Below are 27,109 nucleotides of genomic sequence, written 5' to 3'. Positions count from 1 at the left end.
ACAGAGAGTGGTGAGAGGGACCTGGGTAGCCGGGAGCCCAAGAGGGTTCCGGGGAGGGCGTACTCTTTCCCCGGCCCAGGATGGGGCTTCGGCTCTGGCAGTCAGGGAGAGAAAGGGCTCCTCTCAGTGGCTGTCACCTCTTGCACTCCCTAGAGTGGAGGTTTTTCAGGTTTAAAACGCCTCCAAACCTTAATCAGATGGCAAGCAGAGGAGCCAGTCAGAAACCAAGTTTTGGAATTGAGTCGGAACCACGGGATTAGAATCTTGAGCCCTGTTAACCATTACTGACAACAGTTAAGGTCTTCTGGCGTGCCAGGCGTGAGCCCACACTTTATGCTCATTTGTGCCTCACAGTGCTCTTACTGGGGAGGTACAGTCACCCCCATTTTACAGGTGAGGGAACTGAAGACATAAACTCGCCCAAGGTCACGCAGCTGGAGCCGGGATCCCAACCAGGCAGCCTGGCCCCACGCTCTGTTCTCATGGACCAGAATCAGATGCCTGAAGTTACAGTCATGGAAGAGAATTAGAGTCAGAATTTTATAATGTCAGCCTCAACAGGGCTCTGAGCTACCCTGTCCAAGTCTCCCGTTTATCCAATGGCAGAACCGAGGCCCGGGGAGGGAGAGGGTCTCGCTCAAAGTCACAGCCTAGGCCAGGGGCAGAGTCTGGAACCCCCTCCCAGTCCCCTACCCCCCAGGTACTCTGGTCCAGGGGGCCTCCCTCTCCATGGCGGGCCCTCCTCGCCCCACCGCCCACCCAGCGGCTCCCTGGCCCAGTCGGTCCCATTAGGGATTTTCCACCTCCCCAAAAAGGTCCTAATGACTGTCAGTCCTTGTGAAGCCTTAATTAATCTCAGAGGCTGATGGCTCTGAGGAGACCGGGGGCTTTGGCCTTACGCAGATGAAGATTACGGCTCCATTTCATGTGGTAGAGAAGGAACGCCTCAGACATTCCTGCCAGCAATAAAAGCCACATGGCTTTCCAGCGTCGCCCTTGGAAAAGAAAAAAAGCGCAGCCCTTTGCGGAAAGAAATCAACTATGTGCTGTATGCATGGCATGAGATAAAAACGGTGGAGAACAGTTGGCCTTTTATGCTGCTTCCAGTGGCCACCGAGAGCGGCAGGGCCCAGCGGCCATGATCCCAGCTGCAGCCCCGGGGAGAGGCGGTGGCCCTCGGCACAGCAATGGCAGCGCCGGTGGAAGGGCCTCAGCCCCTCCACCTGAACTGGGTTTGAGCTGCCCTAGACGTCCCACAGGCAGGGCTGGCTTCCTGGGCCTGCGCCCCATGGGGTTGGACAGCGGCCTGCTTGCAGAAGGGTCCTATGCTTGCTCTCATGCTCTGCCGTCACCACCCCTACATTCTCGATACTTTTTGAACAAAGGGCCTGCATTTTCATTTTGCACTGACCGCCACCCCCCCCCCCCCCCAAATTATGTAACCAGTCCTGCCCACGAGTCACCCCGCCGGCCAATTACAACATCTCCCCTATCACGGGCCTGGGCCTGGGCCCGGGGAGCAGTGTTTTTTTAACACCTACTTTGCTGACATTATCTGAGACGAACCTCCAACCAATCTTGTGAACCTGGCAGATGTGGAAACTGAGGCTCAGAGAGGCTGCCCCACGGCAAAGGAAGCCCGGGTTTGGAATCTGGTTCCTCTCGTGCCAAAGCAAGTGTCTTCACCACCCTGCGTTCCACAATATTTTATCTTTACCACGCTCCGTGGGGGAGGGTGACACACGCAGTCAAGCTTTTTTGTTTCCAAATAGCAGAAGGGGTAACGGAGGCCAGAGAAGCGAAGGTACTCACGGCACACAGGGTGGCTAACGGAGCACCCAGGACCACGCTGTGCGACAGTGACAGGGGCCTGGATCCACTGGGCTGGGGCTGGGGAGGGGGCGGTGTGCCCCAGTTTTATAGTTGTTTGTTCCCCTTGTGAATTTATTAGCGCTCTCTGTGGGTCGCTGCCTCGAGTCTGGCCCGGGACGTGTAGCAGGAGTCCCGGACTCCCACTACCCCTCACCGGTTAGAAGTTCTCCTTAGTAACTTCCTCCACTCTTTCGTGTTCCGGTTTTCCTCTGCCACCCTCGTTGGCTGGGGAAGGAGTTGCACCTTGTATCTTGATAAACTCAAAGGAGTCCCCGTCTTCAACGAATCCTAGAAAACTGGAGCTGCGGGAGGCCTAAAGGCGGTCGTGTCCTATAACTTGGGCTAAGCCCAAGACTCATGGACCTGGCTGCTGGCTCCAGGGGAGCCATCCCCTTATTTCTTGGTGGGTGACCCCAGACATGTCCCTTCCCCCTCTGGGCATCCGGGAGATAAGTGCACTGGACCGCACTTGATCCTCAGGAAGACTGTCCACCTTCAATGTTCTAGAATTCCTTATTAATCTATGACAGTTCTGGGGATACCGCGGTCCAGGAGAGGTCAGAGGCTTGCTCAAGGTCACATAGGATGCTCACTGGCAGCTGGAGCTGATCTGAAGCCCCTGCCTGCTGGCCCAGCCCTCCCCTGCACCAGGCTTTGGAGGGCCCAGCCTTTGTCTCGCCCTTCTCAACCTCTCAGGCGCCTTAAGTGCCCAGGTCCGGAAGCCACAGCTAAGGGTACCTGGATGTCTGTTTCATTATTATTCTTTAAACAATATTTATATTTTATATACTCTTCTGTTACTATATTTTACAATAAAATATTTTAAAAGAAAAGCAAGAGATAGAAAAATAGAAAAAGGTCCCCCCTCCCCCTGCCCAGAGCTCTAAAATGAAAACGGACAGAAATGCTTAAATTTGTATACCGTTGCAAAACTGCCCACAGTACATCAAAGCTGGGGAGTATTTATTATTGGCAAGACCACTGTTTCAAGCAGATCGTCCTGTCTACCAGCTCAGTCTCAGCCGAATGATCTGGTGGCCCTTAAAGGCAACCTCATTATGGCAACACCCCCATGTGGGGCATTGCTGGGTACCCAGACCCTGCTGAGCATGCTCCCTACTGAGCTCCTTAAATCTTATCAGTAGTCCTTCAGATATGTGTCGTTGGGCCTACTTTATGGGTGGGGAACTGAATTTCACCGAGTGACTCTCCTGGATCCAGTCAGGAAGGGGCAGAGCTGGGATTCGAACCAAGATCTCTTGATGCTGAAACTGCACTTTGCTCACCCCAGGAGCTTCACCCCAGGGCCCGGTCCCCTCAATTATAATAATAACGCTGTCTATACTTGTCATGTATCATTTCATTTGATTCTCATGACCACCTGATGTGTGAGGCCCCCTGTCATCATCCTCGTTATAACGCTAGAAAAACTGAGGCACAGGAAATTTGGGAACTTGCTCCAGTTCACAATGTGGGTAAAGGGGAGAGCTGAACGTTGCACCCAGGCAGCTTTGCTGCCCGTGTGGCTGCGTGGAGACCACAGACGCCATGAAAGCAAGACAGAGCTGTGGCCCAGGGTCCACAGATGACCCCCAGAGGCCAAAGGCCAGCAGGGCTGGATGGCTGGGGTTGGGGGTGCGGCCAGGGAGATCTGCCCTTGCGGAGGTGTTGAGGATGTGGGCAGAGCCAAATAGAGGCCCGAGCAGGCTCATAAATCCCTGCCTGGCATGTCTGGGCCACAGGCTCAGACACTGGGCACTCTTTGTCATTTGCTGTTGGCATGCATTTGTCACTGGCAAGAGTGTGATGTTCATCACCTGTGTGTCTCTGGCCGTACCTGAGGGGGCTTCTGGAAGGGGATCATAGAAGGTGCTCAGACCTAAGGTGGGGGCTGGGCCCTCTTACTGCCCCATCTTTGAGGCTCAGTTCAATCAGGGATGGGCTCGATGATGTGAAGTTCCTTTAGGTCACAGAGGCCTGGCCCCATCCCTAGGAACACGGCAAAAATGTTGCCAGTCCTGTCCTCGGGGAGCCCTGCACTCGATGGGGGGTGGCTGGGATGGAAAAGAAGCAGAAAAATAAGAAACAGATGGGGAGAAGGCACTAGATTCGTTTGGTCAGCAAACACTCGTTGAGCATCTATAATCCATGTGCCAGTGGTTCGTTTAGGTGCCAGGGACACCGCTATGGACGAGACAGGCATGGGGGCTCCATGCAGCTTTGATTCCAGCTGGGAGGGCAGAAGATAAACAAGGAGGTAAATAAACAGACGTGCCGTATTTGATAGTGTCTTGCAATGTTGGAGAAAACAGATGAGGACAAAGGAACAGAGAGTGACTGGGTGGGGGGGGGGGTGGTAGGGCAAGGAGGTGGTCACCGATATTTAGACAGGGTGGTTAGCGCAGGTGTCTCGGAGGAGGTGACCTCTGAGCCGAGACCTGGAGGCTGAGAGAAGGACCCAGACGGAGGAGGGGAGAACTGTTTCCCCGCCCCCCCCCCCCACCCCCTGCTTTCTCACCCCTCCTCTCTACCGGGCATGTCCACGGTTTCTAAGACATTTTCTGCCTTCTGTCTCTGTTGCTTTTCCCACAATGGCCCCGAGAACCCAGATGGGGTGAATTTAAGTAGCCCTGTGTGCAGTTGAGGCAACTGAGGCTGGAGATGGGAGGGGTTTGTATGGATTGATTCCATCCCTGGCCGGTGCCCCTCCGTCTGCCCCACTGCCCAGCTTGCTCGTCAACGTCCAGGTCTGGGCGGGCCGCAGGGGAGTCAGGCCGTGGGCACCGAGTCTCAGGGGTCACGGGGCTAGAAACGTGGGCTGCTGGACAGGGCCCGGGAGGGGTGGCAGCTTGGGGCTGGGCGGGGGTCCGGAGCGGAAGGCGCCCAGCCCTGATTGGAACAAGGTGTCTGCACTGCGAACCCGGCTTCATTGATCTTGCCCGGTGTTCTGGCCACCAGGCGGGGCCAGCGCCGGGCAGGCTGCCGGTTTTCCCAGGTGTGGGGACACCCTGGGGGAATGGCTTTTCATGTGGTTGTGGGGTAGGCATGCCACCCAGCACGTGGGGGAGGCAAGGGCGTCGGGGGCACGCTGGCAGTTTTGGGGGGGGGTTGGTCTGGAGACTTGCAATCCCACAACCAGCAAATCTCAGGCTCCTGGAGACGGGGTCGCAGACTTGAGGCTCTGAGACCGACAATGTTAGAATCCTTGTCACTGGAGCTCACGTTTGTTGGGCGCTCCCTGTGTGCTTAGCACAGTCCCCATCACCCCACCCTAGGAGGTGGGCCCGGCGACCTTCCCCACTTCCGGTGCGGAGACTGGGGCTCAGCAGGGTTAGGTAACCTGTCTGCGGTCACACAGTTACAAGGTTTCTGTCCCAGAATATACGATCCCTAGAATCGGAGACTCCTAGGGTGTGCGAATCACAGCGGGTCCACACTGGGAGAGCCTTGAAGATGCTTAAGTCCAACTGCCCTGCATTGGAGAAACAGGTCTGGGGAGGGGACGTGCCTTCCTGAGGTCACAGGATGGCCAGTGGCCATCTCCTCTAGGTCATCTTGGGGGCTTGGCTGGCCCCTGAATGTGGGGTCTCTGGGGCACTGACGCCCCCGACCCTCAGTCAAGACCTAGTCTCTCACGTGTTACCAACCTTTCTGGTAGAAACTGATGGTTTCCCACTAGCACACGGGAAGCTCTTTTAAACATCTAACCTGAATCCCTCATGTTGCAGGGAAACCTTCTTCCTTCTAATCTTGCAATGCCTCTGGGAGGAGTTTGGCCTTTGATGGGAGAACTCTTGGAGTGACCGTCAGCTCAGCAGCACAGGATGGCAATTACAGACAGGGTTTGGGGAGTTGAGGGCCAGGAGAGGGGAGGGGCGTCACCAATTAGCTCTATGAGTTCTGCATGACCAGCCCCCCCTCCCCCTTCCATCTCTCTGTCTTCATCTCCTTTCGCTCTCTCCCTCCCCGTATCCAGCCACACTAGCTTTCTTGCTGGTCCTTAAATACCAGTCATACCCCCACTGTAGAGCCTTTGCACATATGTTTCCCTCTCCCAGAAGAGCCCTGAACATTCTGTCTGTATGGCTCCACTCGCCGCCTCATTCGGGTCCCTGCCGCACTCTGTGAACAGCCTTCTCTGAGCCCCTGTGTTTCAACAAGGGCAGAATAATGACCCCCAAAGATGGCCACATCCCAACGCCTATCATCTATGAATATGCTCCCTTATGTGGCAAAAGGGACTTTGCTGACGTGATGAAGGTTAAGGGCTTTGAGATGGGGAGCCAGTTCTGGATTCCCTGGGTGAGCTCGATGTATCAATGTATCTATATTGTGGAAGTAAAAGAAGGAAGCAGGAGAGACCAGTCAGAGGATGATGTGATATGGACAATCGACAGGGGCTACCATCCAAGGAAAGTGAGTGGCCTGGAGAAGCGGAACACGGCGAGGAGATAGAGTCTCCCATAGCTTCCAGAGAGAAACACGGCCCTGCCGATACCTTGATTCCAACCCGGTGAGACTCACATAGGACTTCTGACCCCTGCCCCCCCCCCCCCGCCCCGAACCATAAGATAATATATGCATGTCGTTTTAAGCTCCGAAATTTGTAGTAATTTGTCATAGCCTCCCTAGGAAACCAATTCATCCCTATTTCTTGATTTATACTTCTTCAGCACATTTATCATCACCTGATAAATTATACCTCTCCTCATGAATGGTCTCTTTTCCCCTGTAGAATGTCAAGTCCAGGAGGGGAAGGTTTTTGTTTTTTAACTTGGTGTTGCATTCCCGGTTAGAGTTGCCAAGTTTAAGCAAATAAAAATACAGAACTTTCAGTTAAGTTGAATTTCAGATCAACGACACACACTTTTTTTTTTTTTTAGTATAAAGTGGTCCCCGATATTGCGATTACTTATTTGTCTGAAAACTCAAATGATCTGGGGGTCCTGTATTTGGTCTGGCAACTTTATCCCCACTGCCTAAAAAAGTGTTTGGACACATACGAGCGTCTCCATAAACATCTATCGAATGAATGAAGTACGTACATGAATGAACGGACATTAATTTCCAGCCTAAAACTCCTTTTGGGTTCCAGAACGCCTCCTGGATAAAGCGTGAATAATAGCAAATAATCAAAGCAAACCGTGTTATGACCCTGCTTACACAGCGGGTGCCGTTCGGAGCGCCTTGTAGTCGTTTCCTCGGTTGCTTCTTATAGTAACTCCCGTGAGGTCATTAGCCCATTTTCCAGGTGAGGAGACTGAGGTCCAGAAGGTTTGGCAACTTTCTCAGAGTCACATGACCGCTGAGTGGCACAGTCAGGCAATTCAAAGCCCTTGAAGAACCTGGCTTGCAGAACATTCTAGCTTCGTCTCCGGACACACCTCCCTGCGCACAGTAGGTCCTCTCTAATAGCCCATGATGCCTTTTCAAGGGGTACCGTCCCCTGATCTGGGACCTCAGAACACTTGCTTATGCACCAAAGCCCTGTAGTAATTTCCCTTTGTTATGAGACCATCTCTGATGCTCCCAGGATGACTCAGCCTCTCTCTCTTCATTACTCTGTGGCCCCTTGTCTGAATGCATCGTAAGGACTTGCCATTGCGTCCTTTACTCCCCCAGACTGTGACCTCCCTGAGGTCAGAGCTTTCAGCTCTTTGGCTGTGGAGCTTAGAGCCTGGCTCTAGGGAGGTGTCTAGAAGCATTGAGCATGAATGAATGAATGAATGAATGAGTAAGTGAATAAGTATCTTTTTCACACTGGGCCTCAGTTTTAGAGTCTATGAAAGGACAACAATCTTTAATCCCCCACCCTGTCTCTTAAAACACATTTCTTTTTGATTATAAGAATAATACACATTCATTAAAGAAAAATTGGAAAATAATAAAATTATGAAGAAGAAAATTAAAACCACCCATAATCCTGCCACCCAGGACAATTGTTAGCATTTTGGTTTTTAGCCTTCTGGTACTCCTACTGTATGTATAGATTTAATTACTTCTCTCTTCCCCTCCTCCTTCTTTTCCTTTTTAACACTGGGAACGCAGAGTGCATGCTGTTTTCAACCTGCTTTTGAAATGCACCAACATACTGTGCGAGTTTCCCGCGCCCCTCGTGAAGTCCTATCCCCGATGGCAGGGGACGCGTCTGTGCTGTCGGGCATGGGAACACGGGGTAGGAGTGTGAAGATTACCGCCCCCCCCCCCCCGCCTTCCCCAGACGGACCACCATAGTGCTCCCTTGGGGCCGGCCCTTTAGGGTGTTTCTGCATTTGTCATGAAGACACTGCCAGGAACACCCTGGTATACGCGTCTCAGTCCGTCCCAGATTCCTCCCTTAGGACCAGTTCTGAGCCAGCCAGTCGCACTGGGCTGAAAAATACCCATTTATCCAGCCATCTGTCCACATGATGGTTGAAGGCTTATGGTTTCCACCCCAGATCCTCGGTTCCAACCAGAATAGCCTCACAGATGACAAGAGGCTGAGGGTGCTCGTGACCTCAGGCCCGGGCAGACATCTTACTTGTGAATAATTTGCTACCTGAGCTCACCATCACCATGTCCCAGGCCTTGTGCATCTCCGTGTGTCCTCACGATCACTGTCCGGGGCAGAGATGCTCCCATCTTACGGATCTCAGACTGAGGGTCTGAGAACTAAGTGGCTTGGCTGAGGTCCCAGAGCAGGGAAACAGGGCCCCTGGGAGGCACCTCAGGTCAGCCTGACCTCACGTGAGGCTGACTGTCCCACCCTCCAGGGGCCACACCCATGTAGACCACCAATCCTGCTCTAGGGAATTGTGGGCTTTGTAGTCTGGGGGTGCAAATACCCTGTCCCACCATACCAGCTGCCTGCTCTATAAGGGGGGCACAGTCCGGCATCCCCGGGAAGCATGGACAGGGCTTTGGCCTAAAAGCTGGTGGCCAGATCCTGCCCTATGTCCGGACTCCTCTGTGCCTCAGCCTCTCCATCTGTAAAATGGGTAGGCAGAGACTCAGATGACAGCCCCCTGGGCTTTAGGCTGCTTCAGCAGAGTGGTAGTGATACTCGCTGCTGAGTCAGAGGGAGAAAAACTCTGTCAGATGGGTCACTTTGCCACAGACAGCCGAGCCTGGTCTTGGGCGGGGACAAGCGGCGGGCGGTGTTGGAGTGGGCAGGTCTGAATACCAGGCTGGGCTAGGGGACCTGACAGCCCCAGATGGAGCCTGGCTGCACCCCCCCTCCCCCAGCCCCGGCAGATGGGAGGCTATTTTTTAACTGACCCCACAGGAAGAAGAGGCCAGAAATGAGTTCAGGGGGTTAACCCAGGTCCCTAGGGCCCCTTCCTATTTGCATCCTCTTCCCCCACCACCCAGGGAGCTGTGTGGACTTCACCAGGAGCTCCCTGAAGCCTTCCAGAGCTCCCAGAAGATCAGACTGCTGGAGCTGGAGGGTCCCCACGTGGCCCTGGTGACATGTGGGGGGAGGGGGGGGACGCCGAAACCCAGAGCCTGTCTTGCTCACTGCCATCCCTGCTGTGGGCTTCCACTGGGCCAGGCCGTCTCCTCCACTGCCACCTTTCTGGGGACCCTGGGCAGCCCCTCCTTCTCCCGGCCTCAGTTTCCCCGCCCTGTCAGATGATGGATGCCCTGTAGGCATCTCTGAGGCCTCTCCCAGCTGAGCAAATTTGTTCTGGGCTGGGGCCTGTACTCTGTCCCATCAGTCCTGGGTTCCTGCGAGGCCTCCTCCCTCAAGCTCCAGCCCAGTGGACAGGGGCCAGTGGCAGGTGCTGGGGACCCCCCAGGAAGAGGAGGGATTTCCAGGTCAGAGAAGCAGGACCAGCCTGGGTAGGGGGGGGTAAAGCAGCTTCCCCCTGCGGCCTCCGTCAGACCACATCACCAGGTGTCCCTCGGTCCCCGCAGGCAGGGGTTCCTGAAAAGTCCGGTGTCTGTTGCAATGGGTGTAGCCTCGGATGTGTGTTTGCCCGTGTGAGCATGTGCGTGTTCATAGGCGCACGGTGGGGGTAGGGTGAGTGTGGGGGTCGCTGGCACACAGGCGTGGGGGCCTAAGGCGGAGGTGGGGCCTTGCCGAGCTGTGGCAGAGGCCACACCCGCCCCGGCAGATCCTACCCAGAACCCCTCGCCGGGGCCGGTCTGACTTGAAGGCCGAGTGTATGTGGGGGAGGGGCGCACGCAGGGCAGGGGTGCATGCCCGGGAGGGCACAGGGCCCAGATGCTCTCAGGGCCTCCAGAGGCTGGGACCCCCGTGGGTGCTCGACAGATGCTGACTCCGACTAGCCTCCTTTCATTAACTGTCTATTTAAAACCCTCTGTTAATACACAGCATGAATTGAATCCCTCACCCAACCCACCCCTGGCCCTGTGACACAATTAGTTTTGGCCCCTTGAGCCGTGTGAGGGTTAGGGGCGCTGACCCCCGTGCAGCCAAGACTCTGCATATGGATTTGGACGCCCCCAACCCTTAGCTACTGTTGCCTGGAAGCCGCACCAATAACATAAGCCGTCAACGAACACGTTTCTTGCGTGTCACATGTATCCTATATAATCAAGTAAAGCTAGAGAAAAGAAAACGTTATTATGAAAATCCTAGGGGAAAATGCTCTTACAGCACCGTATTTCTGGGGGGAAAGATCCATGTAGAGGTGGATCCTCGAAGTGCAAACCCGAGTTGCATCACTGTCAACCATCCTACAAGGACACTGGAACAAATTGGAAAATATAGAAAACCATTCAAAAAATGTTGAAGCCTGAAATCTTAGAGCCGGAGCGAATCCTCCGGGCATCTTTGAGGAGGTAGACGTCTGCGGGCTTCTTGATATAATCGTATTAATTCTCCCAGCTGAGCGTTTCCCATGGGCTGCTGGTGGAGCTGAGCACTTTAAATACTGTCTTAGTAAGTTCTCTGAACTGTCATTTCTCCCCATTGTGCGGATGAAGAAACTGAGTGGAAGGGAGGGTAACTAGCTTTAGGGAGTGAGGGCAGAGCTAAGATTCCAGGCCTGGCTAACTAAAAAGAAAATTTTTTTTTAATGTTTATTTTTGAGAGAGAGAGAGAGGGGACAGACAGAGCATGAACGGGGGCGGGGCAGAGAAAGAGAGAGGCACAGAATTCGACACAGGCTCCAAGCTCCGAGCTGTCAGCACAGAGCTCGACGCGGGGCTCGAACTCACGAGCTGCGAGATCATGACCCGGCTGGCTAGTTGGAAAAGTGCAGATCTTCTCAGGGTCCAGGGCTCGGCTCTCTGAGCAGACTGTGTTTCCCCATTCATCCTTCCAGCTGTATTTCCTGAGCACATCCTATGAACTAGACCTAACTCAGCTGTGAACAAGACAGATAAGGCCGTAATCTGAGCCCCCTAAATGGTCACAGACTGAGGTCCAATCTTGACCACAGCTTGATTGCAAGCTCTGGTTGTCGCTGGCTGAGCCATAGTCCTGCCTCCCCCAGGCAACAGGGGCTTCTATGAGCTTTTCGTCAGCCATGATATATTTAAAAGCCCAGGTCAGGTGCCTGTCTGATCAACTCATTGTTCACGTGGGCAGGGAGGCCATCAGGAGCCCACCCACCACTTCCGGCCCACTATTCTGGGCCAAGCTTCCCTGGGGCAAGGTGCTGGGTGTTGGCGTGGGGCCTGGTCTGGCAAGGGAGGGCGTAGAAGCCCAGGTCCCCTCTTGTGCTTGACTGATTGCCACAATACCCAATCTGTGCACTCAGTGCAAAACAAAGATACAGAGCCCCTGTTTAAAAAGCAGGAAAACAGGGGCACCTGGGTGGCTCAGTCGGTTAGGTAGCCGACTTCGGCTCAGGTCATGATCTTGTGGTCCGTGAGTTCTAGCCCCGCGTCGGGCTCTGTGCTGACAGCTCAGAGCCTGGAGCCTGCTTCATATTCTGTGTCTCCCTCTCTCTGACCCTCCCCTGTTCATGCTCTGTCTCTCCCTGTCTCAAAAATAAATAATAAAAAAAGTTAAAAAAAAAAATTTTTTTTAAAAAGCAGGAAAACAAAGCTTTTAGCTTTCTTTCGTGATCTCTCTTAACTTGTCGTGGCATTGGTATTTGGTACTTAACGTTGTACCCCTTGGACACGGGGCCACCGTGGGGTGCGTGCAGACCCTCATAGACATCCGGGCCCCCACCCCAAACCTTGGTGTATGGGTCATGGGCACCTGTCCTCCCCATGCCCGCAATCATGCCCAGCCCTGCCTGTGGCGGCGGGGGGGGGGGGGGGGCAGGACTGAGCCCACCTCTGTCCCCGCATTCTCCTCTGTCTCTTCCTACTTCACTTACAAAGCACAAAGGCAAAGATAAAATTAAGAATTTCAAGATGGCGGCTGCAGGGCAGTAACCCAAGTGTGGGGTCCCCTACTGAACTTGGAGCTTTGTGCCACCCCATAGGTCACAGTCTAAAAAGCTGGCCCTGCCTGAGGGAGGGACCCAGCTCAGATGTGAGGGTCAACCACCCAACTCCCACCCCAGCAACAGAGCCCCTGACACGCAGAGGTGCAGGGAAGGTGTGGGGTGTGTAGGTGAGCAAATGTATTCAGGAACCGCCTCTCGTGCACTGGGCTGTGCCTGCGGGAGGGGCGGGCAGAGGCTGGGTTTGAACCCCAGCTCTACCGCTTATAAACTATGTGAACTCGAGCCAGTGACTTCATTTCTCTAGGCCTCAGTTTCCTCCCCTGCAAAACGCAGATGAAAATGTTCACCTCGCAAGGTTGTGAACATTAGCAGTGATGTATATAAAGTGTGGAGCCCAGCACTGGCACAGTCAACTTCAGAGGTGACTCAGGGCAGAGAGATGTATCACCAGGCAAACCCGGGGGTCCCTAACCAGGGGCAGAGGCATGTCTGTGTGTCCCGCACCCCACATGGGGCACCCGAGGGGGGAATTTCAGGGGACTTCTGCAAGATGCCCAGGCCAGTAGGCTTGGGCATGACGCTGGGCCAAATAGAATCCGCACTCGGTGGGAGAGACCGCTTAGGAGAGGAACCCAGAGGGAGGCGCCCTCACCAAAGTGCTCACGGTGCTGTTACGAGAAGGATAGCACGGGCCCCGGCCAGAGAAGAAAGAAGCCCTTTGTTTGTACCACATGTGGACCTGGGCCAGCCATGGGATTTCGGCCTGGCTTTCTGGAGTGTTTGCAAGCTCCTCTTTGGCCGTGTCCTTCCTTGACCTCCCTGGGCCTCAGTTTCCCCATCTGTGCCCTGGTGAGAGAGAGGGCCACTGTACATCAAGTGCCTTCTGAGTGGACCTTGCACGGTGCCTTACCAACCTCCCCTCTTTGGTCCTCAAATGTCAACTGGTCCATCTCTCAGATGAGAGAGCTGAAGCCCAGGGAAGGCGATGACTCACCCAGCAAAAAAGGGACGGAGCTGGCTCGCATCGGCCAGGCCTGGTGCTGGCAGCTCTTCCCAGGAAGGGGACCAGTGCAAGCGAAGGAATGTTCCTCAGCCCGAGAAGACCTCGATTAACTCAGAGCTGCTGTGCCGTGGTAAGGTGCACAGGCTCTCCAGACGCGGGCTGCCTGGGGTGGAACCCCAGCTGGGTGGCCTTGGGCAGGTGGTTTAACCTCTCTGGTCTTCAGTTTCCTCTTCTATAAAACTGACTTAATAGCATTTGTCTAATACGGTTGTGAGGGTTCACAGAGGCATTAGTGAGACCTGTATGTAAGAGTTTGCTGCTAAAGTATAACTACTTAAGAGTTGAGTTGTTTTAATTGGGTTTCCTAGACAATTACACCTTGATCAATGCCAATTTTGTACTTTTCCTTTTTGTATTGAGCACCCAGCTAATTGCTGTTTCAAGTCTTCGACAATTTCCTCTCTCCTTGAAAAAAAGAATTCCCTGACACCCCCTCCCCCCAGCCCCCGCCCAGTGCCTATAGACACGGTAGGTTTAAAGGCTCTTGCTAGAGCAGCTTTTCCCAAAGTGGGTGCCTCAGCACACCAGCCCCAGGAGGAGCCTAGGTTCATTAGCATATTAAAGGCTCTGAAAAGTCCTTCAGCAAAATACTCGGCTGGACCTTGTTTGATACAGCCTTCCCCAGTCTGGTTTGGTCACAGAGCCCCTTTATTTCTGCTCGACACCTGACAACATCTGCCGAACACACGGTGGGAGATACCCCCCTCATTTCCTGGTTTCTAGGAAATGGCAGACAGAGCGGAGCGAGACGGATGAGTAATGCCCCTCACAGAGATGCGTGGTTACCCGACCCCTGCAGAAATCGTCTGCACCGAAGCTCTTCCCTCGCTTGGCTGGTCCCCTGTGCACTCACCTTCACTGTCTGATTCAGTCCCCACAGCAGCCTGGGGAGGTCAGTAGCGTCAATATCCCCATCTTACAGATGAGGAACTTGAGGTTCAGGGAGGTTAAGTGGCCACACAGACAGTAAGTGGCAGATCCGGGAGACAGACCCACAGGTTCTGATTCTAAACCCCACATTCTTTTTATGAGCATTGATAGGAAAAACAAAAATAGATCTCATTCTGCCAGGATCAATCTTCCCCAGTGACATGCTTTTAAAAATCTAAAGTGTTTTTTCCCCCTATACACTGAACGTATCGCAAACTTAAAATCTTTAGCGGTTTTTTTTTTTTTTTCTGATTACAAAAGCAACCCGTGCTGGCTGTGTGTAAGACTTTTTAAACACTTTGAGTTGGAAAAAGAGAAAGTCCACATAGTCCCATGCAGCGAGGGGCTACAGCATTGAGCAGCACAGACAGAACATTTCCGTCATCACAGAAAGTTCTGTTGGACGGAGCCACTCTAGCCTCTTCCTAGAATCCCGACGTATATGCATAATGATTCTTAACATTCTTGATGAGGTTCCCGGATACGTTTATGTCTCTGTATGGCCTCACCCATAAAGGGAAGAGAGACTCCAGAGGCAAATACTAAAAATGGGGGGAAATAGTCTGAAAGTAAATAGATCGAATGATAGTGGTTTTCTCTGGGTGTTGAGATTATAGTTTCTTTTTAAATTTCCTAGATCCTTTAGGATTTCTATAATATAAAATACAGAGTTTCTGATGGATCTGTAGTTTCCCTAATGTTCTTGGTGCTTCTAAAATCTTTAAGCTCTGATCTTACCCCAGCTTAATTTATTATTATTATTTTTTAAATTATGGACTCATGCGGGCGCCTGAGTGGCTCAGTGGGTTAATGTCTGACTTGGGCTCAGGTCGTGATCTTGCGGTTCGTGGGTTCGAGCCCCGCGTCGGGCTCTGTGCTGACAGCTCGGAGCCTGGAGCCTGCTTCGGATTCTGTGTCTCCCTCGCTCTCTGCCCCTCCCCTACTCGTGCTCTGTCTCTCCCTTTCTCCAAAATAAACGTTAAAAAAATAATAATAAAAATAAATTATGGACTCTATGAAGAATGGAAGCCTGCACAAGTCAAGGGAAGGAGACAGAGGTTTCTTCTCGGGCCCTGGGCCCCTCCAGCCCGGGGCTGTTCTAGGCAGAGCTGGCATTACCACATGCCATCCGTGCAGCCGCTCAGGGTGCTTTGCTTAGAAGAGCCCCACACTTGGTGTAATGTCCCGCGGTTGCCATCCTGAAACTCCCAGTGATTTTTTGTACAAGCCCTGCAAACTGTGTCGCTGCCTTGGGTGCCGGGATTCTCCCTGGGATGGGTTGCGTTTTGACTGCTCTGCGCCGTCGCCCTTGTCCTCATCAGACCAGAGATGTGCACCCCCATGGAGCCCTCTACGTGCCTGAGAACAAGAGTGATTCGGTGGCTTGGATGTATGTCTAGGGAGTGATAAAAATAGGGTTTGCAAGTGGGTGCGGGAGGGCCCCTGTGGTCTCTGTTCACACACATACACACGCTCAAGGCGCACGTTTGCACTGGCCTATTTCAGAGGCGGCCTGGTGCATCATGGGATGCCTTGTCCCACATCACTGCCCAACTCGGATCCTGCCTGGACTCCCCGCCTTGAAGGCCATGCCCAACCTCTAGGCCCGCCTCCTCTCCAGCCTTTTCTCCCTCAGCCTCTCCTCAAGACCCCCAAGCTCTCCCATCTCTAAGAAACTCTTTATATGTAGTCTTTCTCCGTCCCTTAGCCAGCACTGTTAATTCTGCCTGGACCACTGATGTTCCTTCCTTTCCAGACCTACCCACCTCAGACTCTACCCTTTCTGTGAAGCCTTCTAGAAGCACTTGAGAAGGAATTGCACTGGTTGCGTAGAGGAGAATATGAATCACTTTGCCTGGAGGTGTCAGGGAGGGCTCCGTGGAGGTGGTGAGGCCAGGCCTTAAAGAAGAAGAGACGTCTGCCAGGTAGAAGGAAGAGCTTTGTTGGGCTGGCTCTGATGTCAGACAGATGATGACACGTATCTGGGCTTCACCAGCTACTAGCTGCATGACCTTGGGTGAGTCCCGTCCCTTTGCTGAGCCCCAGTTTCCCCATCTGTAAAGTGGGGATAATACCAATAACCCCCTGCTACATGGATTGTGGTAGAGATGAAGTGAAATGAGGTATTCTTGGAAAGGAACCGCGCACAGAGCCTGGCACACCATAAGTCATCAAGAAGTGTGGTTCCTGTGTCCCTTCCTCACTGCCTTCCTCCTCCTAAATATTACTTTCCGCGGGTCACACCATCACCGAGTCTGTTTGTTTATTCATTTCCGCCACGGAGGTGAAGATCCTGTGATGAATATCTAGTGGGGTCATGGGAGCATTTATGGAAGTCCTGGAAGGCTGAGGCTCCACATAGATAAGAAGGGCACAGGCCGAGGGGTGCTGGCCTATCTCCCCGGGGCATTTTCCAGAGGTGAACTCTTTCCACTCGTCACTAAAACATCGGCTCCGGGAGGGTGGGTATCTTTGCCTTTTGCCTGCTCCTGTATCCCCATTTCCCAGAACAGTGTGTGGCGTGCATGCAGTCGATGTTTAATAAATGTCCACCAGAAGGTTAACAGCACCAACTGGTCCCCATTACTTCCCAAGTCCTGGGCATTCCGGGAAAACGGTCTCCCCATGAGGGCCACAACACAGGCCACACAAGCGTTTCCTGAGCACCTGCTGTATGCGTGGCTCTGCCCGGCCCAGGGCAGACCCTTCCTTCACAGCCTGACAGGGCTGGGTCCTGGAGGAGGATGACAGACGCGGTGATTTGGCAAGAAGAAGAGAGAGGAGGGGTGGCCAGCGGGGCCCAGGCTGGGCAGGAGCAGGCTGGCCCCACACTGTGGTGTGTAGGCTGGCAGGAGGCCCAGCTCAGTGTTTAAAGGTTTAGAAAACGCTCAGTCACCCAAAGGGTTAGTAACAAAGGCTCCCCGCCATAAGTACACCATGTAGCATTGACTATGACATTGTAGTGTTCTCCTTCCAGTCTTTTTTCTAAAGTCTTATTCTCAGGGGTGGCTTCCCTTCCCCTTCGGGAAGGTATACGCGGCTTTTTAGGGGGGAAACAGGCTCTCCTTTGGGTCCCCCACCACCGCTAACAAGGGGCTCCTCATTCCCACCATCCTGGCTCTGACACATCTTCCTGAGACATGAGAGTGTCCAGAGCTGTGTGAGGGGCTTCAGCGGGTCTAACCTCCTGCCCCTGCTTCCTCCGTGGGCAGGGGCAGGACTCAGGTCTGCTGAGGGATGACTCAGGGGAAACCTCAGAGTGGGGGGCACTTCCCAGGGCTATGGGGGTGTCGGTGCTTAGCCATGGAGCACTCAGGTGAGGGCATGGAGAAAACGGACCTTTCCTCTCCTCCTCACCCCCATTCCTTTTGCCCTCTTTTTCATTGGAACGCCCCCAAGTTTCCTCTTCCCTTAATACCTTCTGCTGGCTCTGCACCCAGCCACCTTTTCCTCTGAACAGAGATGAGCAGACCAGTTGGACTCACTGATGCTAAAGGGTCATGGCTACGGGGTCCCGGATGGGCACCCCAGAGGGGCTGAGTGGGATTTCAGTCACCATATCACGCAATGCAGGACGTTTTAAAGGGGGGGGGGGAGACTTTGGTCACCTCTGCAAATCATAAGTTATGGGCATCCACCCTTTCCGCCCACATGTAAGTCTGAACCTTTTGCCAAAAACACTTTTCCCAGACGCGAAAGAAAACCCCAAAGAGGAACCTAAACCATCACGCTGCGGTGCTGATCGGACGGGAGTGCCCAGGCTCCCACCAACAAGCGTTTCAAAGAATGAGCCAGACGGTAAAGGGGGAAGTGAGGGGGCCACTGGAAACCTCCCAGGCTGGTCAGCCTTGGTTCATTCAATCCCTGGTCCATCCATTCTCCCTTCTCTCCACCTATTTAGCAAGAAACGCTGGGTGGTCCTTCTCGACAAGTGGGGGGTGGGGTGGGTAAGAGTGGGGCAGGACACTCCCAAGGCCTGGAGGGGACAGGGGAAGGCCCGGGAAGGCACCCCAGGGGGAGGCCAGAGGAGAGAGAGGCAACTTTCTCACTTTGCCTATCCCGCTCAGAATCAGACAGGAACTTCCCCCGGGAGGAGGGAAACATTAAATAGCCATAATTTCCAGCATTTATGGAGGGCTTGACTCTGCACTAACCCTCTGCACTTGACCCTGCGTTAAGCACGTAATATATATCCTCGTTGAACCCATCCAACAAGCTTTGAATTGGCTACTGTTTGTTCTCCCCATTCTAAAGATGGGGAAACTGGGCTCAGAGAGGAGCAACGCTTTGTCTAAGGCAAGCCTCGAGAGGCTGCAGCCTGGGCTTGTAACCACAGTTTATGTTGCCTTGTCCCCATTGAACGCCTTTTCTGCCACCCTCCCAGAGGGCCACTGGCAAGGGGTCTCATGGTCCCCCTACAGCCTCTTCCGTGCTTACCCCTCTCTGGCACTGAGAAAACCAGACGCGGGGATATCTGCTGTGGCAAATAGATGGGATTGGAGGCCCAGCCGAGTGGCCCATGCCCAGCAGGAGACAGACCGCTGAGTGAGCCCTTGCTGCACGCGGGCCAGCACGGGGCTGCGGGACAGGCCCCATTCGCTCTTGGAAAGCACCCTTGGAGGGCAGTGCTCCCAGACCCATCTCACAGAGGAGGAAACTGAGACTCAGACAGGTGAATCAACATGTTGGCTACAAAACCGCTTAAACCCGGTCGGCCTGACTCCTCAACTATGTGCAGGGTGGAAGGTTTGTCGCTGGGTGGGCAAGAAAACTTGGTTTCTTGTTGCTGAATTGGACCTTACCCAGGCCAGACCCCTCTTTGGGCCTCAGTTTCCCCTTCTGTATAATCAGGAGGTGGCACTCTCCATCTGCCAGCTCCAATGTATCCTGCACGGGCTCACTGTTTTGGGTTCTCGCGACTTCCCGAGGTATGACGGGGTCTTACTCCCATGCTAGTCCCACAATTCCCAGAGCCCCTCCTTGCTTGGGGTTGGGGGGAGGGCTGCCTTTGGAAGGTGCTCTTTCAAGGCCAATGACAGAGGGCCTGGGCTCCATGGAGGGGCTAAAGCTCTTCCTCCCGCCTCCCTCTTCCCTTCTTCTTATTTCTACCAGGTCGGCGGGATACTCAGCACCAAGCTGGGCACCAGGGCTGGCCCTGGGAGGCCAGGGCTCCTGGGTGGTTGCAGGTGGTCCCGGGGAAGACTCCTGGCAGAGGGGGTGTTTGAGCTCAGTTTTGAAGATTGGGTGAGACTCCCCAGCTCCCGGGGCGGGGTGGGGGGGCACACGCTGGTCTGCCGATGAGGCATCTCAGGGGCCGGGAGTAAGGACGGGCGTATCTGCTGCCCATTCCTCCCGCCCAGCCAAACGCTGAGCCCAGGCCTCAGTTTCCCCACCTATCGAGCAGTCTGGACTGGCTCAGAGGCAAGGCTGGGATCCGTGGAGGCTGCTCTCCCCTGCCTCTCAGAACCTTCTGGAGGGTCAGGTTTTCAGGCCCTGTTGCTCGGGGGCATCCTTCTCCCAGCTCCGCTCCCCTCCGTAAACTCCCCTACTCGCTCAGGTAACCAAGCAAGCCTCGGCTTTGATGCGGCCACCTCAAGGCCAAAGCGTCAATGGGCCCTCTATGTGACCAGTGGGGCCGCTGGGGGCCGCCAGCTGCCGTAGCGGGCGTGGGTGAGGCCTGGACACACAGTCCCACTGTGTGGGGCTGGCTCATGCCCGCCCAGACCCTGTGGCTGGTGGGGGGCTCCCAGGAATGTCTCCCCGGGGGGCACTTGGGACAGACAGGGTGGTCTGGGGAGACGGGCGTGTGCAGGGCAGCCCCGGGAGCCACCGTCAAAGGGGCCCAGCAGACGTGGCGCCAGCTAAGCACCATAGTGGATGCAGGATAGCTGGCGGTCGGTCTGGTCAGTCCGTTCATCTCCCAGGGCTGGGGAGGGAGGGGGAGGCTGCCATGGGCACACCGCTGAGGGTGACCGACTGTCTTGAGGTGCCTGGGATTGGGGACTTTCAGGGCAAAACCCAGGAGAGTCCCCTGTTGTTGGCCACTGCCCAGAGCTTAGGAAAGGACGGTGACTGACCTCTCTGGTCTGGGCAGCTTCCTCCCTGTCCGGTGACCTCTGAGTCAGACCATCCGGGCTCGAGCTGCCCAGTGCCACCTTGTCCACCCTCCGCCTCCACGCAGCCCTGCCTCATGCCCAAGAGGCCGTTTTCCATTTCTCCCGGGCGTCTTCGGGGGGAGGAGCTGCGAGTCAACTGCCCACCCAACCGCGGCTTCGAGAACCTTGGCCAGACTGGAGGCCCGACAGACCTGCCGTCCATCCACCTCAATGCTTCCGCCGGCTCCCGCCATCCCCGGGGGCGGGGGCACCCGGAGTCGTCTCAGTCCTGTCTCCACACCTTTGCCCCAGGCCGTTCTCTCTCTGGGGGATGCCTTTTCCCCCCTTGTCACCTCTTCACCCCGCAAGACCCAGCCAGACCCAGCCTGAATGTCTGAAGTTCTCCAGAGGAATTGCTCTCTCTTCGCCCAGCTGGGTTAGTACCCCTCTTCAAACTTCTAGACTTCCGTTCTTTCCCCCTTATAACATGGATCACCCACACCCCAGTGCAATTTTCAGCTTACTCATCCTTTCCACACCGGACCTTGAGCTCTTCAAGGACAGAGAATCTGACCCAGTCACCGTTGTGTCCAAGATCCCAGCGCAAGGCCAGGCTCGTGGAAATTATAAGAACGAAGATGTTTGTGGGGCGTGTCGCCCGGGCTAGGCGCCCTGTTCGTCTAATACTCTCCAGAGCCCCGTGAGGTTGGCATATAATCATCACCCCCATTTTACTGACGGGGAGACAGGTACAGAGAGGTGAGGTGACTTGTCCCCGGATGCGGAGTTAGCGAAGGAAGGGCAGAGTCAGGGTCCACAGCCTGAGCTTGAATCTGGGCTGTGCCCTCTACTCCCTGATAGGCTTTTGCAGAATTACCGGATAAACGAGAACCCCTGCCTCCCCAGGGTCTCCTAAATCCCGCATGTGGCAATTCAGGCTCATTTCCTCCAGTTTCCTCCCCAGAAGGCTCCCCTCCTTCAGTGTCCTGAGGGGAGCGCTTTTGCCCGCGAGGGTGCCGTTTAGGGGTGTGCTGCCAGGGGGGTGCCCCAGAGAAGGGCCTCATGCGCCGTTTAGCACAAGGGCCCTGGCCTTCAGTGGAGCTGCGGATGGGCCCTTGGGCATCCTCAGAGCCATCGCCTGCGTTTGTCAGATGGGGAAACCGAGGCCCGAAGAGAGGAAGGGACTTGCCCATAGATGCACGGTACGTCTGAGTCAGAGTTAGGTCTCAGGGTCTCCGTTTGCCAAAGAGAAGAATAAATACCCTGTGTCCGGGTCTAGTCCCGGCAGACGAGGAGGGAGAAGGACGGAGACTTGCGGAGGGTGCAGGGGCCACCCCAGGAGGCCTCTCACGCCTTCCGTCCTGGGGCCTGGAATTCTGCCAGCAGCCTGCCAGCCTTTCGAGTTGAGCATTGCCCTCTGCTTTCCTCCTCCCCCGCTACTTCAGGGTGGGAACCGAACGTCTCTCCACCCTCTTCCCCAGCCTCTTCTCCGGAGTGAACTGAGGTGAGTTTGGGAACTGGGAATCCACGTGTTCCAAGGCTCCCCAGGGGTGGAGACGTCCTGAGAGCCGCTGAGGGACCGGGGCCCGAGGCCTGGAGTTCTGCTTTTGCACGGAATTCAGGACATCTGTAGACTGGGGTGGGGAACACGTGACATCCTTCCTTTCATGAATCTCTAACTAAAATTCAGCCTCTGTTTCCACCGTGATTTTGTCGCCAGTGGAAATCCTAGGTGTGCTTCTGTCTCCTCGGGGCCCGTCCCAGATTATCCAGAAATAATGTTTCCGCTCAGCCACTGGGTTGTGGCGGCTCCTGGGCCTCCTGAGGTCTTTTCACGCAGCGTGTCACGACAGAGACCTCACCCCTTGGTTTTTTGTCGTTTGATAACCGTATTTTCCACAGGTTTGGTTTCCTGCACTTAAAAAATGTGATTCTGAGAAGGAGTCTATAGGCTTCCTGAGACCCCAGAAAGATCTGTGACTCAGGATAGGTTAAGGACCCCACGTGGGGCAGTATGGAGCCCGGGACTTTACGGCCCAGAGGTTGGATGTCTCTGGGGACAGAAGTGGCAGATTGGGGGAGACGGAGCCCCCAAAGTAAGCGTGCCGTAAACGGAATGTGGGAAATGGAGCTGGGCAGGAGAGAAGGGGTCGGTCAGAGAGTGTGGACGGACGCCTCGGGCCCCAGACCTCGAGCCCTCCCCGCGGACCCTGTCTTACAAAGCACATCTGTGTCCCTGTCCGTCAGGAATCCTGTCTGTGGGCGCACGTGGGGCCCAAAGCCGCCAGCTTTCCTCTCCCTCCCGCTCCTTGCTGCCGGCTACCCTCTCTCTCTCGGGCTCCACGGCGTCAGGAGCCCATCTTCGGTGGCAGGTCCCTTCATCTCGTCTCCCCAGATCGCTTTGTTTTAAACTCTGCAGCCCTCCATCTTGCTCATGGAGGGAGAAGCACTGATTACAAAGACCCAGCAAATGGTTTTTATAAACTCTTATTTTCTTGCCACAGACTGCCTTTAATTAGCTCCGAGGACTACAAAGGGGGATTGCGTTATAATAGGAGCAGTTTGAAGGAAGGCTGTCAGCTCCCAGACCTGAGGCTGCTGCTTGTCACCAGCCACAACCAGGTTTGGCCGGAGTGTATCCGCCTCAGAGGTGGCGGCCCCTCCTCCCCCCGCCACGACTCCGTCCCCATCTGCAGCCATGCAGCCGGCCTCAGCCTCTCTCTAGGGAGGAGGAAGGGGTCCCACCTCAGACAAGCCCTTGCAGAAACCTTTAAACGATAAGCACCCAAATGTGCCTCGGTCCCTGCCCGGAGCTGGCCGCCCAGGGATGGTCTCTGAGTCACTCCGTTAGCCAGCAGTGGGACAGGCCGGTGGGCAGAAAGGCAGACAGACAGTCAGACCAACTTCGGTATCTCAGTTGACCACCTCAGCTGAGAAAAGGCAACCCCAGCCCCCTGAACCTTGGAGTCGCAGACCCCACGCAGCTCCTCTCTCTTTTCTGGAGGAGACCCCGTCTCCGTGAGTCACCCAGAGGCACTGGCCTCCTGCACGGCCCATCCACAGCCTCAGACGATCGGAATGTCCCAACCGGAGGGGTCACAACAGAGAGGTTAAGTTACTCGCCTAAGGCCACTGGGCAAGGTAGCCACTGACCTGGGACGCAGGCTCAGGGCCACTGGACCCCCAGTCTCAGGTGCCACAGCCCCATCTGGACTCCTGCTGGGGGTTGGCGGGGGGTGGGGGAAGGCAGCAGGGGGTGGCCTGAGACCATGGCGCATCAGCCCTACGAGCCGGACAGAGGCAAGAAAAGTCTCCCCCTGAACCCTAGCCTCCATCAGCGGTCCCAAGTGGGGGATCCTGGAACCCTATCTTTTTTGAAGGACACAGCCCAAACCTCTGGGTCACTCACTCTAGGCCACGAATAGAGGCAAATCCAGCCAGAAACACTTTCTTCTCCTCCTGTGACCAAGATTATAAACCTTCCCCAGTCCTGCTCCCCCCCGCCGCCCGACACTTAGCCAGTTTCAGCGCGCCCCGGAGCTATGCAAGCTCTCGACAAAAGCCCGTAGCCGTAGCCGTCTCTTCCCTCTGCTTCCCTCAGTCCGGGACGACTTGGAAAGCACTGGAGAAGTCCTCAGAAAGATCTTTAGATCCATGGCTCTTGACAGAAGCTGGTCTGGCTCTGGGAGGACTGAGTGTGCCCCAGAGCCCGCGTCTGCCTGAGCTCTCCAGGTGGGCCAGGGGCCCCTGTCAGTGAGGCAAGAAGCCTCAGGTCACAGGCACTCCCTCCATGTCCTCTCCACCCCAGGACCCTTCGAGGTCGGCCTTTGAGGTCTTGTGGTATCCATTTCCCCTACCGCTTGCTGTCCCCACCAACTGAGGAGAAAAGTCCCACAGAAGTCCACTCCAGGAGACCACGGAGGCCACCAACCCCTCTTCCCACCTCAGGCTTTCAAGAGTCAGCAGATTTCGGTAGGCAGGCCGTGCCCTTGAAGGCAGCCAGGGTGTTCGGTGGAGGGACGCGGTCCGGGGCCTGGCCACAGCTCCCCACCCGAAAGGCTCAGCCCAGGGCCCTGGGCAATCGTTACTCACCGCGGATGAAGGTTGGCGAGTAGGTCGGGAAGGAATCGAAGATGCTGTTCGAAGCCATGCCCCTCTCTGAGGAAGGCGAGAAATCAGACCTTCAGGGGGTCGGGTTGGGATTGACTTGGTTGGCTGTTGTTTTATTTTTTCCTGGCTACTTTTGAAAATAAAAGGGGGGGGGGTGGTGGTGTCGCTTTTTGTTTGTTTTTTGTTTTGTTTTGTTTTGTCTCTTTTCCCCCCCTATTGCTACGAAAAAGAAAAAAGGAAAGAACGCGAGAGTGTGTGTGTGAGCGAGAGAGAGAGAGAGAGAGAGAGAGAGAGAGAAAAAATCCCCAAGGAAAGTAAGTTTCTGTTTGTACCCAAGAATTTGGATTCCCGGTCCCACAGGAATGTCTAGCCACAAATTTTCAACAGAAGCGTATGCAGAGTGTATCATTAGATGGCGGGAAGGGGCCTTCGGCAGCCAGGGCGGAGAAGCATGTAGGGCAGGGAGAGCAGAGCCAGGCCCAGCATCAGCGCCACGGGGAATGAATGAATGAGGCTCACCCCCGACAGAGCCCAGGCTCCAGTGGGTGCGAGGGCGGCCCGGGGGTGGGGAGGACCGGGAGCCAACCAGCTCCCGCGCAGGGCCCTGAAGGCGGCTGAGGGCCTGGCCTTGTGGTTCTGTGGTTGAGGGACCAGGCCTTCACAGTGTCAACCCAACCTCAGCTCACAGGATACAAGAAGCCAGCTCGCGGCCTTGGCCCATTGGCTGGGCTGTGGTCACCTGGGCTGTGATGTCACGGCCTCTTAGAAGATCTTGTGGCTGCCTCTCTCTCTTTTTGGAAAAAAAGAAAAAAAAAAAAAAGAGGGAGAGAAAGAGAAAGAGAGAGAGAGGAAAAAAAAAAAAAAGTGATGGCTTTTATTTGTGGGGCTGGCCTCAGCACGCGGCCCAGGAGCAGAACCGAAAGCAGTTGGAGGGGGTGGCCGGGCGGTGGTTTGGATCCTGCAGGAGACTCATTTTTAATTAAGGCCAGTGTTGGCCTGGGCGGGCCCGGAGGCCCGAGGGCCCTCCCCAGACCCACCGGCGGGTGGCAGGGCTCTCCTCCGCGCCACCCAGCCCCTGGGCTGCGGCTGACGCCCTGCCACGGTCCACCGCCACCGTTGCCGGGGAGAAGCGTCCACATGTGTGGCACTGGAGGGGGATTTTATGGGACGTGGGATTAATACCCAGGGAAATTCGTGGACTGGCCTCACCAGGGCTCACACCCCAGCGCAGCCTGCACGCCGAGGCCTCCCTTGTGAAAGCTGGCGGTGGGGGGCCCGTCCAGGCCAAGGAGCCCTCAGCAGGGCTCGGGTTCTGAGCCCCTGAGCTTGGCATTCAAAGCCCTTTGCTCATTTTGCCCGCTTTCACGTCCTTGGGGTTCTCTGTTGCAGCCTAATGTGCCTGGGCTTTCCGGCCTCCAGGGCTGGCCCCGCCCCGCCCCGCCCCGTGGCCCTTAATCAGGGCACTTTTTGAATCCTTTGTGGCCCAGGGGGTTCAAGGGATTCTGAAGTAGAAAAGACATGGGAAATGATTCACTTCTACACTTCTGTGTCCTCAGGTGTGTGTGTGTGTGTGTGTGTGTGTGTGTGTGTGTGTGTGTGGCGGGGGGGGGGGGGGAGGGTGGTGGCTTTCACCATTTCCCTTGCAAGCTGTACTCGCCCATTGCATAGGTCAGACACTGAGGCGTAGGATGTTGAAGTCAGCTCGTGCAAGGCCACAGAGTATTGTAGTGGGATTAGAACCCAGCGTCCGGTTTATGAGCCTGGGCCTCAGCCATAGTAGCACACAGCACCCTGCAGCGCCCTCTAAACTCAGTCCTGAGACTCAGAAGCCCGGGCACTGGCCCCTGGTCCCTCTCAGGGAGCCTGAGCGTGGAGCTGGGCCCCAGCAACCATCCTCGGACTCACGGGAGTGTCTAGGCTGACGCAGACCAGGGCGGGCATCTAGAGAGAGGAGAGGCTTGTCCAAGGTCCCACGGAGACCTGTTTCCGCCCACAGCCAGGCTGGTCACTAGGGAGCAGGCCGCCCTCGGAGACTCGCTGCCTGTGCCTCATTTGGAACCCTGTGAAGGCTCAGTCTTCTGTTCCTCAATGGCGAGTTGGCGGTGGCAGAGTCGGTGATGGGTTGTCATTTCTCCAGGGAGGAAGCAGGTTTATGGTGAAAGCCACAGGGCTCTCGAGTCAGATTTGAGTTCCACCCTCAGCTCTGCTGAATCCCAGCTGCAAGGCCTGGGGCGAGTCATCTCCCCGCTCTGGGCCTCAGTTTCCTTCCCTATCAAATGGGGATAACACATTTCTCGGAGGGACAGGCGACTGGGTGAGGACACCGTAAACATTTCCTTGCCAGAGTCTCCGTGACGTAATTTGGGGTCTGTTATGAGTAGGCCCAGGTAAAGAGGCCTCAGTCACATCGGAGGGCAGACTGCCCCCACTGGAAACCCACCAGCTGGCCTGGCCTGGGCAGGGCTACTTGAGTCAGGAGCACACAAGGGGCCCCGGCCTCCTGGTTACATTTGGAGGGTTTTGGAGTCTGCCGCGTTGTGAAATAGACCAAGAGACAGACACGGCAGGAAAGACCCTCTTTAACCGAAGTGGAAACTGAGGTCCCCAGAGGGGCAGAGACTCAGCCAAGTTCACCCAGTGAGTCAGTGGAACCCTGGCCCCCTGCTTCCCAGCCCGGGAGCTCT

The 27,109-nt window shown here is 55.4% G+C and overlaps 1 protein-coding gene across 2 annotated transcripts in view; it reads right to left on the bottom strand.

The window, feature by feature from the left end:
• The window catches only part of RUNX3 (RUNX family transcription factor 3), a 59,999-nt gene extending 35,062 nt beyond the window's left edge, over positions 1–24,937 (bottom strand). The window contains exons 1-2 of one of the 2 annotated variants that reach the window (XM_078452189.2): positions 24,758–24,937; positions 24,408–24,555 (exon numbers count right to left, since the gene is read on the bottom strand). In XM_078452189.2, the coding sequence (XP_078308315.2) occupies positions 24,408–24,465 (58 nt within the window). In that variant the 5' untranslated portion in view covers positions 24,466–24,555; positions 24,758–24,937. The remainder of the gene's footprint in view (positions 1–24,407; positions 24,556–24,757) is intronic. The other variant, XM_078452191.2, reaches the window with a different exon arrangement.
• Between the last annotated feature and the right edge of the window lie 2,172 nt (positions 24,938–27,109).

The sequence above is a fragment of the Panthera onca genome, chromosome C1 (assembly GCF_046562875.1).
Source record: "Panthera onca isolate mPanOnc1 chromosome C1, mPanOnc1 haplotype 2, whole genome shotgun sequence".
Taxonomy (NCBI): domain Eukaryota; kingdom Metazoa; phylum Chordata; class Mammalia; order Carnivora; family Felidae; genus Panthera; species Panthera onca.
The sequence above is the reverse complement of the archived record's forward strand: the minus strand, read 5'-3'. Positions and strand labels throughout refer to the sequence as shown.